General features: G+C 36.8%; 1 protein-coding gene across 11 annotated transcripts in view; it reads left to right on the forward strand.

Moving 5' to 3' along the window:
* Nucleotides 1-448: 448 nt before the first annotated feature.
* Nucleotides 449-17,568, forward strand: part of RYR3 (ryanodine receptor 3) — a 222,108-nt gene continuing 204,988 nt past the window's right edge. For 5 of the 11 annotated variants that reach the window (XM_035328749.1, XM_035328752.1, XM_035328756.1 and 2 more), the window contains exon 1: nt 451-620. In XM_035328749.1, the coding sequence (XP_035184640.1) occupies nt 570-620 (51 nt within the window). In that variant the 5' untranslated portion in view covers nt 451-569. Of the gene's footprint in view, nt 621-17,568 lie in introns of all 11 variants that reach the window. The other 6 variants (XM_035328748.1, XM_035328745.1, XM_035328746.1 and 3 more) reach the window with 2 other exon arrangements.

The raw sequence follows: 17,568 nt of genomic DNA on the forward strand, positions 1-17,568 counted from the left end.
GCAAGCAAGCTGGAAACAGCTGCTGTCAAAATCAGCTTGTCCTGTGATGATTTATATCCTACTGCACAAATCAGTGGCTTCAGAGTTGCCAAATTTGATACGTTTCAGTGCAAAATTGGCTACCCTGATCTGTGAAAATGGAAGTGTGAGCTTTGCTTTCGTTAACACTTCAGCATTATTGCTGTTGTGACCAGTGTCTGGGAAATAAAAATGAAATAAAATAAAGCAAGCCACCACAACCTAATGATGCGTATAACGCTTCCTGCAATACCTTAACAGTAGGATGGTGGTGTGCTGCTTTTTTTTTTTTTTTTTTGTGCCCGTAGGGTAGAGAGTAAAGAGCGAAAAGGAAAGGGATTGCTTGCTCTGAGCTGTAAAAGCAGCGCAGTTGGTTCTGGCAGTGAGGGGGTTGACTGACAGTCTGCAGTGCAGTGGAGTTTGCTGAGCTCCCTATATGGCTGTGGATTAGCTATATGCTAATACTGATAGGAGAAGAGGAGCTGTACTGAGCGCAGTGAGCTGCCGGTGGAGGCGATCAGAGTCTTAGCAGAGCTGACTCCTCAAGAGCCATGGCTGAAGGGGGTGAAGGAGGGGAAGATGAAATACAGTTCCTACGAACTGTAAGTATCTGCTTTTTATAGGCTATGTAGTACATGATCTTGTGTCTTGCGTCTTATTCCTTTTCTGTTGTATTAAAAATAGTGTTATTTCTGTGCTGGGCTTTGCCAAATGGGGGAATCGATTTAGTCTGTGGGGAAAAAAAAGGCAAGAATATGAGCTTTAATAGCATCAGTGTATTCTTCCTTGAATCTGCTCAATAGCCAGTTTGGTATATGGAGACCTATTTCCGCTGTAATCCCCTGTGTTTGAAGCATCCTTGTCAACTTTGTACTTGGGTTTCTAAATGTAGCATGCCAAATATCTGACCTCTGAAACTTCTGTCTAGGTTAGATTTCACTGACATTAACAGAAGCTTTGCAAATAGGAGAGCCTAAAAATGATGAATAAACCAAGCAAGCCCTTGATGACCTCTTCCAATAAACATGCACACAGAAGCACATTTGTGTATAGGGAATACCAACAGATGTCGATGTGGGGGCTCTGCAAATATTCTGGGGTCTTTTCTCTGCTTAAAAGAGGCTTATTTTAAAAGGACCTAAGGATTTATTTGGGAAGGGGTGTTAATTAGTGAAATAGCTTTCACTTGGTGTAATTTTCTATAAAGAGCCCTCACACCATTCTTTCCTAAGGCTTTACACAATTCGAGTATGACAACCAATATGGACTTTTAAGCAAGCAGTGTTCCTACATTAATTTTTGGAAAGAGGATAATGCCCTTTTCATGTGTCATCTTGTCTCACCCATTATTTTTATCCTGCATGACTAAGAGTATTTTTTTTTTTTTTTGTAACTAGCATGAAAAATGTATGTATTCCCTCTCTCTTTCCATACTATCTTCACATTAATAACAAATAATGTTCCAGAAGGTCTCTCTTAGAGTTGAAATAACTTTAAAAGGATAAAGTCTCTAAAATAAAATGTGTTAAGGGCCCAAAGTAGGGGATGGCAAGCCTGATTTCTGGGAGGCTGGGAAAATTTATTTCTGAGAATAAAAGATTGGAGAGTGGTGAAGGTTGCTGCAGCTGATATAAATTGTTCAGGTGTGATGAAGTGTCATTAGCACTTCTAAGCCTGTGATAATTTTGTGGTAGGGGGAAATGGATAACCACAATGGAGAATCCTTTCCCACATCCTTCCCTCTGACTCCACTTTTACTAAAGTATCTATATTACATAGTAGATTACTCCACCTTTAGGAGGTGGTGCTTTTATCTGAGACTGGAGCTTTAAATGAATGTCCTTCATCTTTTCACTTCCTAAGATGTTGCCTTAACTGAACAGTCTTTCTCAATGATAAAGTGAGGCACTTTGCCTGTTTATAGGTAGCCTATATGCGCTACGTGAGATGGCAATTTATGCAGCAATTTATGCTGATGAGACCCTTTCTCATACTTGTAGAACTCTATTGCACTTCTGCCCAACAGATAAATGGAGATTGGGACAAAAAAGAGAAGCGGCAAGTGAGACTATGCAGAAATGTTTCTTTTACTAGGCGTTAAGAAATCTTTTACAGGCAAAACAGGCATCTAGTTTTCTTTCTTGGGAGTCCCAGCTTCTTTCCTGTGAGCAGCCCTATCAGTTACCGTTGTCTCCTTCTGAGCTTCACCTTCACGGAGAGAGGATCAATCATTTCACAATAATAAATTCTTCCTTTGGTACAGGTACCAAATGCTACAGTGATGTAAGCTTTCAGTACTTGTTACTTAACGCGTTTTATTGCTGCCTAAACACTGTATTGTTAGTGAATGTTTCTCAGGCTTGTGTAGCTTAGTCTTTTGAAATTATTGGTCTCCTTTTTCTTAGTTTTGCATCTGTAGGGAGAAGTGCTTTAGGATGTTATAAAGACCACTTTGCTCTCAGAGATAACTCTTTATTGGTGAGGTAAAGGAGATTAAACTGCTCTTGATCCAAAAAATATCCTATAGTATTTTTTTTGAAAGAGCAGACGAATTAACTCTTAGAATGATACATGTATTTATTTCTAGGGAGCAGCAAACTTGTGGGCATATTTATAAATTTTGATGGCAATCTTTTCATTATCACTTTCTGCTCCAAAATATTCCTCAGATTTGATTAATTTGGCAGCAATGGGGACGACAAAAAACTTGAGAACAAGTTCCAGAGGAGAGGATGAGAACACTTCCACTATTGTCATTGTTGTAGTAGTATGTATTCAGTACTCATTCAGTCACAGTTATTGTGTAAAGCCTTTAATGTACAGCGATATTCCTATTTAAAGGAAGATACTGCCAATAAATTGTAATTCCCGTTCTTTTTTTTTCCCCGACCTGTAAGTTCAGGATGAAGGAAATATATAAACACACAGTTTTTCCTTAAACTGCTACCTTGCTGCTGTGTCTTTGTTATGAAAGCTTTTTTTTGATGTTCTGTTTCTTTAATGATGCTTGGAATTATTCCTCTCGTTTATAGTTGGTGGCTTTCATCCAGATCTGACTCTGGGCATTCAGTGTATGTGCGCATGCTTGTGTGTCACGGATAGAAGGGAGAAGCAAAACCCTTAATTCACATGCATAGTATGCAATACTGATACCTCTTAGTTTCCTGCCCTGGTAACGTTTGTTCTTTATATGACTTTCCCTGTGTTGTTTATTTGTTATTCCTCCTAAGGTATGAATACATGAAAAATTTATGATAGTAACATATCTACAGCACAGGTATTTTTGAGATAACATGTTGAAGGATATAGGGAGAACTTTGCAGTCTTTGGCAATGTGGACAAATGAGTGTAGAGCATTTTCATTCAAGTCTTTCCTAGCTACTGGGACTTAACTACTGTGACAAACTGGCAGTCTCTTCCTCTGTGGAAATTGTTCTCAATTTCTTTGTCATTCCTGCTGCTGTGAAATTAATCAAATATGAGGTGATGCCTTGGAACATACAGCTTTCATGTTCCTCCATCAGAAATACCTGCATAATCACCTGCTAACAGAGAGCATGAGTGGAGGTCTCCCACACCCAAAGTATAGGAAGTATAGGAGCAGTTTAAATGTAATGAAGCCTGTCAAAGTTACTTTCTAGCTTAGGGTCTGAATTATGGTGATGACATCGGTTAGTTGGTGACAAAGGCCTTTACACTTGATTTTTTTGGGGCTCTTATTCCTTTAACGTTTACGTCAATGACCTAGTTTTAAACACTTTGGTAAATGCGTCCAATCATCTAAACATTTACAGACAGGAATGGGAGATTGTTTTCTGTCATAGTCTGAGAGTAGTGAGAGTAGCAATAATTAGCAGAATACTGGTTTTATGAAGATTTGGAATAGAATACATGGATTTTTATTTTATTTTATTTTGAGATCTAGACCACATACATAATGAGTTTACAGATTTCTTTTCAGGTATGTTTTTGATCATTTGGATGTTAAATTGCTGTTCAGACTCAAGATAATTGGATGGCTTATCTAATTTTATATGTGGATACGTTTTCCTGTCTATATTTCTTGAAAATGAGGTACTCTGTTGTCCAGATGTGGATGAGATGGGAAGTGATCTCAATTTTACAATATGAACTCAATTCAATAAAGTACAAAGTTTCTATTAGTAGTTAATTACTGGGGAAATATGGAATTTGTTCTCGGTGAGTTGTGCATTATTACTTTTTTATACAAGTGATACAGAATCAAATATATAAGTCACAAAGGCTAAGAACACTTTAAGATCAAATTAATGGAATTTTCGTAAAGACCCTTTGAGGGAGCTGGCACAGGTTCTGCTGCTTGAACAGCTGAATGTATTCCATGGTATTGTCCTGAAATTAATCAGGACATTTGTCTGGTGTCACTGAAGTGTACTGCATTTCATGATGCATTAGTTGTCTGTTAGTCACTTCCTTGTAAGAAAAAGAGTGAAATGAGAGAAAGAATAATCTTGTATAAAATTTGAATTTCTCCTAAGATATGTATTAGGAGCTTCAATGACTTTTTGAATTAAATGATTATTTATCTATGTGTTTATCTCTGTGTATTAAATCTTTCCCTTCTCATCATATTGCCACAACTTTTAACAACTGTGTAAGTGTATACTCTAAGGAGAACAACAAAATTAAATTTCTGTCCTATGTTTCTTCCACTTATTTAAAATAAGTTATTCAATTACATTTCTCTTTTTTCTTAAACTTTGTAAATAGCTATACTGCTGATAAACAAGACACTATTCTTTCCTTTCTTGTCTTTCAGTTTCTACCATAGAATTTACACCTGGTTTTATTAATTTATCCAGAGTTAAGTTTCTTGTGGCATTCTTCTCTGTAAATAGTGTTTAAATAGGTCAACTGCATGAAGTTTAACAAGGCCAAGTGCCGGGTCCTGCACCTGGGGTGCAATAACCCCAAGCAGAGCTACAGGCTGGGAGGTGTGTGGTTGAAGAGCTGCCAGGCAGAGAAGGACCTGGGAGTGATGGTTGATAGTCGGCTGAATATGAGCCAGCAGTGTGCTCAGGTGGCCAAGGACGCCAACAGCATCCTGGCCTGTATAAGAAACAGTGTGGCCAGCAGGGCTAGGGAGGTGACCGTCCCCCTGTACTCGGCTCTGGTGAGGCCGCACCTCGAGTACTGTGTTCAGTTTTGGGCCCCTTGCTACAAGAAGGACATGGAGGTGCTCGAGCGAGTCCAGAGAAGGGCTACGAAGCTGGTGAAGGGTCTGGAGAACAAGTCTTACGAGGAGCGGCTGAGGGAGTTGGGCTTGTTCAGCCTGGAGAAGAGGAGGCTCAGGGGTGACCTTATAGCTCTCTACAGGTACCTGAAGGGAGGCTGTAGCGAGGTGGGGGTTGGTCTATTCTCCCACGTGCCTGGTGACAGGACGAGGGGGAATGGGCTAAAATTGCACCAGGGGAGGTTTAGGTTGGATCTTAGGAAGAACTTCTTTACCGAAAGGGTTGTTAGACGCTGGAACGGGTTGCCCAGGGAAGTGGTGGAGTCCCCATCCCTGGAGGTCTTTAAAAGACGTTTAGATGTAGAGCTCAGGGATATGGTTTAGTGGGGACTGTTAGTGTTAGGTCAGAGGTTGGACTTGATGATCTTGAGGTCTCTTCCAACCTAGAAAATTCTGTGATTCTGTAGATAGTGTTACTCGGATTATTTTTACCTATTGAATTGCTACTTGTACTCACTGCATGTGTTCTCAGCTGTGTGGGTAAGTTCACCAGTTTGTCACTATATGCAAAACTGTTACCTTATACTTATTTTTTGCCTGGGAGTATTTCCTTGTGAAAGATCTGGGTAATATTTTGTGATTGAGTTTGATAAGGTGACAGATTTTGCCAGTGCTGACATTGTGCATCATATTTCACCTCTATCAATGAAAGGTAGATGAGTTTAAGACTCCTGAAGGTGTTAGTGTTACAGGTTAGATATGGCACGTGTGTTTGGTCAGTTTCCCTGATACCATTCTTGTTTGCCATGAAATCTATACAATAGACTGTAAACCTATTTTTTCCTGTAAGGAAGTAAAGCAATATCATTCAGAAATGCATCGTACAACATTGCATGTGGTATTATATATGATAATCTTCTGAAATCTAAAGCCACATCAAACACACATGCTTCTCCTGTTCCTTTTCTGCCAACTGAAGTTTTTCTAATGTCAACAGTAATTTTCTCCTCTATTAACTATGTGCATTAAAGTTATGCACATACTCTTTCTCATTTTCCAGTCTTCAGCACTGTGAGATGTTACACTTAATGAAACAGAGTTGCAGTTTTGCCTGTTCATATTGGCCCAGTCTGTACCAGCTAAAAAACAAAGTAGCATTGCATTATGTGAAATTAGTATCATGCTTTACTAATGTTCCTTTCTACAGCTTAAATTTAAAAATTGCTATTTAAAAAAGAAGTGCATGTTTTAGAATATACTACTTACAGATGGTTGTGACAAATAATTTTACGATTGAATGTAGTTTTCTTAGATCTCACCCCTTGTCAGTGTCCCCTTGTCACATATTATTGATAATGCATATCTGCTGAAATAACATCAAAAGGAAGACTCTTAAATCTCACCTCAGAGAATCAGCATGTTAAAGAATTTTTGATAGGACTTTTGATTATGCAATAATCCTAAATGAATACTCCGAGCATATATTTCCCATCTTCCCCCTAGTCCCAATGATGGCTGCTGTAGGGATTGACTTCTGCGCAAACTCTGCTTCTAGGTATCTGAAGGAGCAATTAGTATCTTAAGTAATAAACCAGTGATGTTCCCACGGTTTTATAGAATGTAGCAAGTGATCTCTGTGCCTTTTTTCTAATCCTCTGCCATGCTGTCTGGGTATGATTTGTATTGAAACCCAGCTGTTAATATTGCTTCTTTCTCAGTTCCCATGACAGTGCTGTGACCACGTCGCCAAATACTGTTGGGTGCATTAGATACAGATTCCAAAAATTAAAACAGAATTTTAGGCAGGGAAGAGGGGGAAATAGATTTGGCACACACTTATTTAGAATACATTGAATTTGGTGACAGGATGCTGCTTTATAGTTGTGTATTTCTTGACTTCATTCATGAAATGTATGTTTTTCCAAAGCACACTTAATAGCAGTGCAGATGCCTAATAAGTATAGGCCTCTATGGATTGTAAAATCATTTCTATTTAGGAAAACAATTGCAAGTATATACATACTTTAAAAGATACAGAAAGAAAATAGGAGGCAATAGTGTATGCCTCAGCGAACACTTTGTTTTATTTGCTCAGCGTAGAAATTTAATTTGAACATTATGTTTTTAATGTGATTAAGAAGTCGCCGGACTATTCCTTATGCCTGTTGGAATATTTCTGGAGAGTACATGTTCCTGTACACCTAACAAATGATCAACTGTCTTAGAAAATCCAGGCAAATAGGAAGGCATGATGGAAGATGAAATACATCAGGAACTTGAATGTCTGTCTGTAGATACCTGTTCTAAGTAACCTTAATCTCTGTAGACCTCATATCACCCTAGCAAAACAGCATACTTTTTTTTTTTTTTTTTCAATTCTCTTGCCATAGTTACTGTTAGTGGGAAGAAAAAGTGAGAAATTAAGCACATCGTTGTCTATAATCAAGGTGTTAAATACATTCAGAGATATCTGCAGGAAAGATAGGGGACCATACCTGCCCTTCATACACATTGGAATTTTATATTCTAAAGAGTTATTCTGCAGTCGTATGAAGAAATAATTTTCTTCTAAGAAGGTAAAGTAACAATTGTTTTCTAGAAAACTGATAACAGCTAAATCAATAAATGAATTTTGGATTAGTTATTTTGAAAATTATTTCAAGGGACAAAAAAAATAGATGTGAAGGTTTATTCTCCATTGTTCTTTATGGAATGAGGGGTATATTAATTTTTTATTACTGGGAAGTAAGTGTGCAGTTACACCGCTTATCCTGCCAACTGTGCCAGGTTCTGACCAAAGGTAAAGAAATGTCATTATGTATACTATTTGTAGTTTGATACTGAATAAATTGCATTGCATTAACAGTAAATTAAGTGGGAACTATAGAACCAGAATGTGGTAGCAGTATTTGGACTCCGGTAGCAGTGTTTCTACCTAATGAATAGGGTAGACAAGATGTAACTATGAGAAGGTAACTGCGTACCACTATTTTAAAATGAATATTTGTTTAAAGGAATAGATTTGTGAAAGCAAAAAACTTTAGCAATGACTGTTAACATTTGTGAAAACTGTACTGTTTTGAAATGTTTAAACTTGTACATGCTTAAAAAATGTTGGTTTTTTTTTTTGGGGTCGGGGGGGGGATGTCCAGATTTTTTAAAAAACAGATTAGAATTTATAGTACAAGTGAGTCCCTTCAATTCTTGTTATTGGGAAAACTTAAACCTGTTTCACAAAAGATTTCCATCTATATAAGTCAGTCTAATAATTAGTTTACAGATCCTATTTTGAGTTCATTAAAGGGGTGACTGCATAATGTTTTTTTTCTAACACAGCACAAGTTGTCTTATGATTAGAATGTAGTGGAATCTGTACATAAATCATCATTTTTTTTGTTGTTGTTATTGTCAGGAGAAAAAATGCCATTGCACTTTCTGTAATCTTTTTCCATTAAATAGAGCTGTATGTAACTACTGTGAAAAGCCTTCAAATGAAATTTTTGAATTTAAGGAAGTTTTAAAAGCCAAGATAAAACAGTATTTTTTATGGTTCTTTGGTTCTTCCATTAACTAGCTGTATTAATGTTGTGGGCTGACAGCTTTATCACTCTTTTCTAAACATCTAACAAGACCAATGTTTACTATGACATGGTAGTAAAATAGCCTCAACAGATTTGCTTGGTAGAAAGAAAGAAGTTCATCTTTCTTTCTTTCTAATGACTTTTACACATCTTCGGAGTTACAAAAGCTTTGATAGGATTTTTTTTCTTTGCTTTTCTTGCATTCTGACTGTACAACACGAAGTGCTGATTTCTCCCCTTCTCCCTTCCTGTCCCACAAAAGAAAAAAAAAGTTTGAACCCCCAAAGATTTATACCTGATAACCTAGAGTATAGTGGTTTTGGTTTTGGAAGGTTTAAAACCGTGTAACTGGTGTTACTTTAAAAGAATGCTCATTGTTCTAATTCCAGGAGACTTTTCCGTCATAAATTCTTAATTTGCTTGGGTACCAAGTGTAGTTTTAGGAAAACCAGTTTTCAAAAATGTTATTAAGTACGAATGACAAATATTGCATGTTCCCAGTCTCTAAAGTAGTTCAAGTTTGGGATATGCATGGGAATTGCAGAAGCTGACAGGCACACTGATTTTTTTTTTGTCCCCCTGGATCTATTTTTGGTAGTTTCACCTGCAGTACGATGTGTACACATGGGTGTTTGTCAGCAATTGCACACCTGTGGTCAATTCTGTCTTAACAGATTTGGTTCAGATGTGAACTGGGGCTTGTAGAGGTCAGGTCCTCTCAGGCTCTCCTCCTGTTTGCTCTCTTGGTATATCATGCCTATGTGAGGAGTGGCAGCTTCAGTCAACAGAAGCAATGGCAGGAACAACAGCGGCATAAAGTGAAAGATTCAGTAGTAATATCGAGTTTCTTCCTTCTACTGGGTTTTTATCCAACTAAGCAAGTGCTGGTGGCTCAGTAAGACGAGTAGCCAGCACAAGCCTGGGCTGTTTTTAGCACACAACGATCTCTGTCAGTCTTGAGTGTTTCAGCTTCTTCAGCATTCAACCAACTTCTCCAATACCAGAATACCAGCATCCCTTGACACAAATGTAACAATGTGAATTCTCGTCAATAGTCATGAAATGCAAAAGAACTGCAAGAGAATCAGCTTATATAAAATCCTTCACAAATTACTGGTAACAATAGAACTTCAACTCAGAGACTTGAACCAGCTGTTTAGCAGCAGCTGCAGAACTAATTTAAACCACTGAGGATTTAACGTGCTTTCAAATGGCATCAGCAGTATCATATACAAAAGGAAGTACAAGGATCACCATGCTTAGAATATATACAAAAATGCCTCAGGTGATTCACTAAAATGCTTAAGGCCAAATGACTTCCATCTCCCAAGACTCCCTCTGAAGTTCATTGTCTGTACTGTGACATAACTTCTGTATCTAGAAAATTCACAGAATATGTATACACCTGGTGGATGTTAAAGATACTTAATGCCAGTAATTTGTAGAATTCAGAAATGGTTTGGTGTGTAGAAATGTTGATACTTTCTAAGTGTACTGTCAGTTAATGTTTTGATCTTAAAACAAAAGGTAAAACATTTGCAAAAAAAGTCAGTATTATGTTCCATACTGCTAGCATAACCTTCTTCTATAATGCATATCCATTTATTTGGCAGTTTCCAAAAGGTCAAAACCAGTAATTTTCTAGTTCCACAGTAGCCAAAACTGTGAAAGGTAGAGTTTAGGGAGAAGGTAGAATTTGGGAGACCTCAGTCTGATCATGTATGCCGTGTGTGTGTGTGTTTAATATCAGGTAAACATTTTGTAAAGAACGTTCACAAGACAAAAGATTTTTTGCCGCATACATGTTGATCATGTTAAATGTTGACTGTAATGGGAAGAAGTACTAATAAATTACACTAAGAAGGGCTAATTAATAAAATTTGGCTTCCCGATCAGTCACTACTGGTAGGAAGTGAATATTGACTGTATTAACAATGTGTTCCAAGTCTTCGTTTAAAACTTTGCATTTTTTCTTTTATTTTATATGTGCTATTTACAAATATTAGGATTAATCAGGAGTGCAAATTTTAAAATGCATAGAACAAAATGAACTTACTAACTTTCAGACCCCAAGCCTTTTCTGTAGGAGTTATGAGTTGCTCTAGATTAAATTTAAGCCTCCTTAATCTTCTTACTTGCATTTTTAGTAAGGTTTTGCAGATCTCTTAAAAGACGTCTTGTCTAAATAACGTGGTATTCAGCTCTCATTATCTTCATTTTGATTATTTTGAGGTATGGAAATAATATAGTTGTAGGAAATCTGATATACATGATTTTACAGGGAATGGTGATGGTGACGTGCACTTTCGATGACTGAATCACTCAGGTATTTCAACTGCAAAGTTAGTTTTGTGGTGTTTATTTTTTGTTTTATTTTATTGGTTACACAAAATGTAACAAAATATTAGCTCAAAGTTTTCAAAGATGGCAGCAGTTTTCTCTACTTACTGTACTGGTTCTTAGGTAAGATCTTTAGTTGGCTCTATTTCTAACACAAAACTTTCCTGAGTGGGTAAAATATATGCTTGAGTACTGAGTACTACCACTGGGCAATCACTATCCATGTAAAATTTAATAAGAACAAATGCTGGATTCTGCACCTGGGATGCTATAATCTTGAATGTATATATAGACTGAGGAACAAGTCTATGCATGAGTACAGGCCTGCAGAAGGGTATCAGGTGGTTTGGGGTGATGGTAAGCTCAGTATGAGTCAGTAGTGTACTCTGGCAGCCAAAAGGGCCAACTGTATCCTGGAGTGCATTAAGCACTGGATAGCTAACTTATTTTCCTAAGTGAAAGGTTTAAATACAGGTGATAGTGTTAAATATTTATAATTTACCTTACTGGGAAAAGGAATTTTATCAGAAGACAGAAAATGCTTTCCTTACTCAGGCTTTTGCTCATTTTTGTTTTGAAATGCCACAGTTTGATGACTCATTGTAAGTGCCCTCGCTAGCCTAGCTGTGGATAATTGAAGCTGTCATTAATGACCTTTTGCTGCTAAACAGAGTATAGTTCTGATTTCTTGTCATACCCCTGCTCAAACAATGAGCTATAGATTTTTATCCATTGGTGCCTTGATATTGGAATAAAAAAAAATCTATTTTGAGAGTAGCTGAATCATGAATGGTAGTCTCTCTGTGATCAGTTTGAAATTCAGGAAGCTTGGTGGTATGGAAGATTCTGGATTCATCTTGAGCATGTCATTTTTACTTTATGACAGATGTTTGTTTTTGTTAGAAAGACTTAATTTTATTTGTCAGGGATCTTCCCATGTCATCTTTCCTTATGGCTGGCCTTCAGCTTAAATAACATCATTGACTAAATAAGGTTCCATATAGAAGGCTTAACTTGCCTATTAGAGTGGTAATGTGACCTTTCTATCCTTTCCAATATGAAGACCATCTAGAATTGTAAAACAGAATTCTAACTGTGATACTCAATCACAGTAACACAGAAAATGGAGGGAAAGACCTTAAGGGAAAAAAATGGCTAAAAGATTATAGTGGTCCTCTGTTATAGGTAATCAGTGAGGTCAGTAGAATGTTTCTAGTGCTGCTTAAAAAACAAAGCATGTAATTGCACAGCTCTGTCATGTGTTCTTGCAAACTAACTTCATCCTAATATATTTGCTGCTTTTGTCTTTCACATCTGTGGTTTTTTGGTAATCTAAAGAAACATATGGTGGTAATAACAAAAGTTAGCCATAACATGGGAGCTGATGGAAAATTATCCTGGTTAGTTATCAGGGTTAGTCTTGGTTATGTGCCATGAAAATGTACTGCTGCCTAATAACTAGTTGGAAATCAGGTGTGATAAACATGAAAGCTTGCAGATTAAAAAAGGAAGGTAGTAATGCATATATTGAATAAGCAAAGCTAATCAGAAAATTAATTTGTGTTTGTATAATGAGTTGCTTGAGAAATATGCTTTAACATATAAGTAGAACAACTAATCCTTATGCTATAGTAATCACTAGTAATTTCAGTCGAGTGACCTAATGGTGGCCAAACTTGAGAGAATTATCTTAAATTGTCTAAAGTAAACCATGATGAGAACTGTTTTTAGCCTAATTAATATGTTTGAAAGAAGGACTCTATCGATGTTTTCATCTGTTCTTCTTTAAGCTGTGTTATTAATATATGTAGGCAAAATTGTCTAGTACCTGTGAATGAATATATCTTGGCAAGCAACATTTTTATATTTGAGTAGTTTTGATTTAAAAATGTGTAGTACTCTTGCAACCAGAAAAGGTGTAGGATCTACTTGGTACTGTACAAATACATGAAACAGTACGTTCTGTGATATGAAGAACTTTTCTTGATCAGTAGGTAGACAGGTTGCAGATGACAATGGAAGAAAAAATTAAACTCTATGAATAGGAATAAATCATAACAGCTGAAATGTTGCATTGCAAAATGAAGATGTTAAAGAAAAAAATAGTGAAGAGGTAGTGGGTTACTTCTGCAGGCTTTTTTAAAGTTGCATCTGCAGGAGATGGTCAGTGTTCCCTCCACTTTCCCTGTCAAAACAAAAATATAAAGGAAAAAGAACTTTTAAATTTTTTTACATGGGCATTTGTGATTAGTAATCAGAACAAATCCTCAGAAGTGAGGATTTGTTTGACCAAAGCAATGGCAGTTAAAGAATTGATGGATCGTAAAAGACTCAGTTATTGTGATGAGAAAGAAAAGAGAAAAGACTAAGGTGCAATCCCATATATTATGCATAATTATTATATAATTATAATAATTTATAATATAAATAAATATATATTTCTTAAATCAGTATGGCATTTAAACCAGACAGCTATCCTCGTCACACACACACAAAAGAGTGCTATGGGGATAAACTTGTCCAGGGTGACTGGATTTTTGTATTCAGTCACTGAGACAATGCATTAATAGTCAATATTCACATGGAGATAATTGGAAAGAGAGGCTGAGACATGGCTTTTTACAGGCTTTTTCCTCAGCTCTATCAGAGAGAGAGCAACTATCCTCATGTTTCTTGTTGCTTGAAATTGAAGAAATTGAAGAAATTTTGAGAAATTGCAGAGTTTTTAATTCATTTTGATATGCACAGCTTGCCGAAGTTAAGAGCCTTTAAAAGCAGTTTGCTTTATGTGAAAAATTACAAATAAATAGGTATTTCTGTGGAAAAGAAAATCTTCAAAGTGGAAACTATATTCCAAAATGAGCAATGACCAATCTTCCTGAATACAGAAGATGTGCAACAAACAGATAAAGGTATTTTCCTCAGAACACTGAATTCTTGTAGTCATTACTCCTCAAAGTTACTTTCTAGTCTTTCTGTTTGCTTATTTGTTTGTGACTGCCTTATTTTTTACCACAAAGCATCCAACTGAATTATCTTTGCTTGGATTAGTCTTGCAGTTGCTTTTACTTAATGTGGAAACATTTATTTGTGTATAACAGGGACACAGTACTGGAAAGAACTTTTTGAGCCATTGAATCTATTTTGAATTGATCAGAATTGAAGAATTTTAAAGCCAATTACATCTTTTCCCCTGCTGTTTTTATCAATGTAGCAGTCCATTTATCTAGTAAATTGGAACTTCATTCAGTTTTTCAGCTTAAATGTATTTATGTATTTCAAGGTTTGTTTTTTCATGTGTGTCAACACTGTAACCCATCAGTGTATTTATAAAGAATAATTTTATTCTCTCTCAGGTATGACTTTGCAGGAATAAATAACACGAGTTTGTTTAGCTGACTTTCATATAACTATATCTTTGATTCCCTTGCAACTTTTTTCTTCTGTCTTTATATTCTTGCTGCTTGAGTTCCCCTTAAACATACTTGACAACTGCATCTGATTTACACAGTTCCTGGAGACAGACACAATACTTTCCTATTTCCTTGGCCAGGATTTCCTCACCTTTATTAAGGAGGCCTTTCAGATGCATTTTAGTGATCTCATAGACGTCTTCAAGTTACTTTTATTGTTTAATTTTGTTTAATTTAACTCTTTTTTTTTTTTTTTTTTTTAATACTGCAGTCTCCGAGATCAGCCAGTACTTCCCTTGTCCTGGCAATTTTAAATAATATAAATTGAACCCAGCGACCTAACTAAAAAGAGACAAGCTACACTGTTAGCCCTTTTCTAAAGGTTGGAAAGGGTGTGACTCTGCTAATAAGTAAAATAGCCACAGTTAATTCTCTAGCCTTGAGGTGTAAAGGAAGAACACAGTTTATGTGCATACAGCTGAACTAATCTCTCAGTGTGACCTTATCTGTAATGCCTACTGGGAACAGTCCTGGCCTGTATTGTACCGCCAAGTCATGCTGAGGTATTTTCTGGCAAGGTACTAGTAGGTACAGGCCAATATATTTCCCAGGGTCATGCTAAGAGTTATATGTTGTGTGGACTTGTGCCAGTGTGGTTCACTCTCTCTAACAGTGTAGAGAAAGTAGCGAAATGTCAGGTACTCAAGTAGTCACTAGTCTGTGGGCTGACACTGACTGAAGAGAAACTTCATATTGCTTTTGATACTCTTCAGGTTCTAATATAGCATTTTCATGGCTGTGTTCTGTTCAGCATCACTTTTTAATTCTGAAGAAAAATAAATTTCATTGTAATTCCTCTTTTTTCCTTTTACAGCATCATAGGAAAGAAGAATTGTACGGATGATTTTTATTTTTTATATTTCTGAGGCTGTGTGATAAGAATCACTTTTGGGATAAACCACTTTCATGACTGACAAGAGAAATACCTGAAATGACATTTTTGAGATCTGTAGTAATTTTTCACCAGAGTTATGAACTAATGTATTTTAAAGTTGTGGCTAGAACTTCTGCAGACCTTCTGATTCTGAAATATTTTGAGAATATCATCCTGAAGTTATGGTCTGTTGACTGTAATATTGAGATTGTGCCTTGAAGTTATGGTCCGTCTCCATCTTCATTTTGTCATTTTCAGAGACATTTGTCATGAGAAACTGTTAACAGGTAAAGAGTTTATAATGGTTGAAATTTCTCTTCTGTTTTGAGGAAATTTGTTTATTTTTTGATAGTTTTCTGATTCCTTATATAAATGATCCTGGTTCCTGAATCTGAAGGTGCAAGGGCTTTTAATTGAGAGAAAAATGGCAGCTGTGGCTTTGGCAAATTATTATCTGGAACCACCAAACTGTTTCATAACTCCAGTGTATATGAAATGTAAATAATTCTAAAGTCTCATGATTTTCAGGATAGAATCTTACTGTGTGCCTTCTTGTAGTGAAGGTAATAAGTAAGAGATGGGTAACGTGAGGTAAATATAATTAACTTGAGTGTAGGAGTCTTAACACAACTACACGTTACCATTGACCTGGTTCTAAGTGTTTGCTCATATATTGTACATGGCACAAGACTGTGCCAGAAGCATACCGAGACAAAATCAACAGGCTAACAAGTCTTTACAGAATCACAGAATGGCCAAGGTTGGAAGGGACCTCTGGAAATCATCTAGTCCAACCCCCCTGCTGAGCAGGATAACCTAGAGCACATTGTGCAGGATGGCATCCAGGTGGGTTTTGAGTATCTCCAGAGAAGGAGACTCCACAACCTCTCTGGGCAACCTGTCCCAGTGCTCTGTCACCCTCACAGTAAAGAAGTGCCCTCTTATATTCAGCCTGAACTTCCTGTGCTGCAGTTTGTGTTTACTGCCAAGTCATAAGGCAGAATTTGGGAATACCACTGTAGCTTTTCTGTAGGCCCCAAACCAATTCAGGTTTACAGTCTTCTAGCCAGATTTCTGTCACTTGCAGGACCATCGTCAAGTAAACGAAAGGGTCTTCCTGACCAGTGAGCATTTATGAACAATACAGAGTTAAGAGCAAATGTAAGTAAGTCTGATTTACAGAGATGACAGTCTTTTAATATTCTTAGCGTTGCTATGTTTTCTCCACATGTGCTGGAGATCCAGGGTAGCCCTAAAGTTAAATCACTTGTGCTCATGGTGCACACGGTGAAAAGCTGTGACAAAGCTAGACCAGGCAGTCAGGGGCTATTAGGCCAGAACTACAGCTTAACTACTGTATGGTCCTTTTCCTTGAGTTCATGATAGTTTATTTCTGTGGATTATCGACTTGTTTATACTAAAACTTTTTTTAAAAAATAGACTGTCTTATCACCATTCATTTAGAATTTAAAGCAAAAGATTTAGTAAAAGTTTAGCCTTGGAAGTATGCTTTAACTAGGTCTGAGACAAAAGACATTTCATGAAAGAAAGCATCTTGCCAAGCTACTGAGAGGTAATTTTTATAGTTGTTAAGGACAATTTATAGTTATTTTATAGTTGTTAAGACAATTTATGTGCTCAAATTCAATGGCAGGGATTGCAGTTCCTAACAAAGAAGTGGAAAGACTAAGTCAGCTTGATCTTTTTCTTTTTTTTTTTTCCCCCCCCTTTGTATTTACATAAAATCATACCCCTCAGTTTACTCAGAACCTTGGTTAATAGTAAGTAATTATATTTAACATAGTGAAGTATTGCATTACACAAGAAACTTATCTGTTGTTCTCAGGTAAAGATTTCTAAATCAGAAAGGCATTGGCTGCAAATGGAATCATAGAAGGGATCCTCAAGGACCACTGAGTCCAACTCTTGGCTCTATACAGGACCACCCAAAAATCAGACCCTATGTCTGAGAGCGTTGTCCGAATGCTTCTTGAACTCTGACAGGCTTGGGGCTGTGACCATTTTCCCTGGGGAGCCTGTGCCAGTGCCTCATCACCCATGAAATACTTG

This window comes from Oxyura jamaicensis, chromosome 5 (genome assembly GCF_011077185.1).
Source record: "Oxyura jamaicensis isolate SHBP4307 breed ruddy duck chromosome 5, BPBGC_Ojam_1.0, whole genome shotgun sequence".
In the NCBI taxonomy this organism is placed as follows: Eukaryota; Metazoa; Chordata; class Aves; order Anseriformes; family Anatidae; genus Oxyura; species Oxyura jamaicensis.